Source organism: Trachemys scripta, chromosome 16, assembly GCF_013100865.1.
Source record: "Trachemys scripta elegans isolate TJP31775 chromosome 16, CAS_Tse_1.0, whole genome shotgun sequence".
NCBI lineage: Eukaryota > Metazoa > Chordata > Testudines > Emydidae > Trachemys > Trachemys scripta.
The window spans coordinates 14,708,584-14,709,192 of record NC_048313.1 but is presented as its reverse complement, the minus strand read 5'-3'; the positions used below and the strand labels follow the sequence as shown (position 1 = coordinate 14,709,192).

Here is a 609-nt window from a genome sequence, read left to right as displayed (position 1 = left end):
CCCGCGCGGCCGCGCCCCGGCTCCAGAGCCGGCTCCCAGCCCGGATCATGGCGCCCTGTCCCCGGCCGCGGGAAGAGCCACCGCCGGCCCCACGTGAGCGCCCAGGAGCGGCGGCGGGGGGGGCAGAGCCACTTCCGGCGCATGCCGATGACGTACGCGAAGACAGGGCGCTCTCGCTGGGCTCCTGGGGGCGGGGCTGGAGGCACTTCCGGTTGGCGGGGAAGGGGGGAGGGGCGGGGTAACGCCCATCATGGGGGGAGGGGGGAGAGCGGGGGAGGGGGAGGGGCAGGACTCTGCCCTTGTCCTTGTTGAACCTCATCAGGGTTTTTTGGCCCAATCCTCTAATGTGTCTGCGTCCCTCTGTGTCCGCTCCCGACCCCCCCGCGTAGCTACCTCTCCCCCCGGCCTAGCGCCAGCCGCAGACGTGTATCCGCACCGTCCTCCGGAGAAACCTGGTGAGGTGCAGCGGGGACACGTGCAGAGTCCTGCCCTTAGGACGGAAGAATCCCATGCACTGCTACAGACTAGGGACCGAATGGCTAGGCAGCAGTTCTGCAGAAAAGGACCTGGGGGTCACAGTGGACGAGAAGCTGGATATGAGTCAACAGT

At 68.1% G+C, this 609-nt stretch overlaps 1 protein-coding gene across 1 annotated transcript in view; it reads right to left on the bottom strand.

Moving 5' to 3' along the window:
- The window catches only part of MRPL4 (mitochondrial ribosomal protein L4), a 16,347-nt gene extending 16,236 nt beyond the window's left edge, over positions 1–111 (bottom strand). Inside the window, exon 1 of the mRNA XM_034792244.1 lies at positions 3–111. Within this exon, the coding sequence (XP_034648135.1) occupies positions 3–49 (47 nt within the window). The 5' untranslated portion in view covers positions 50–111. The remainder of the gene's footprint in view (positions 1–2) is intronic.
- Between the last annotated feature and the right edge of the window lie 498 nt (positions 112–609).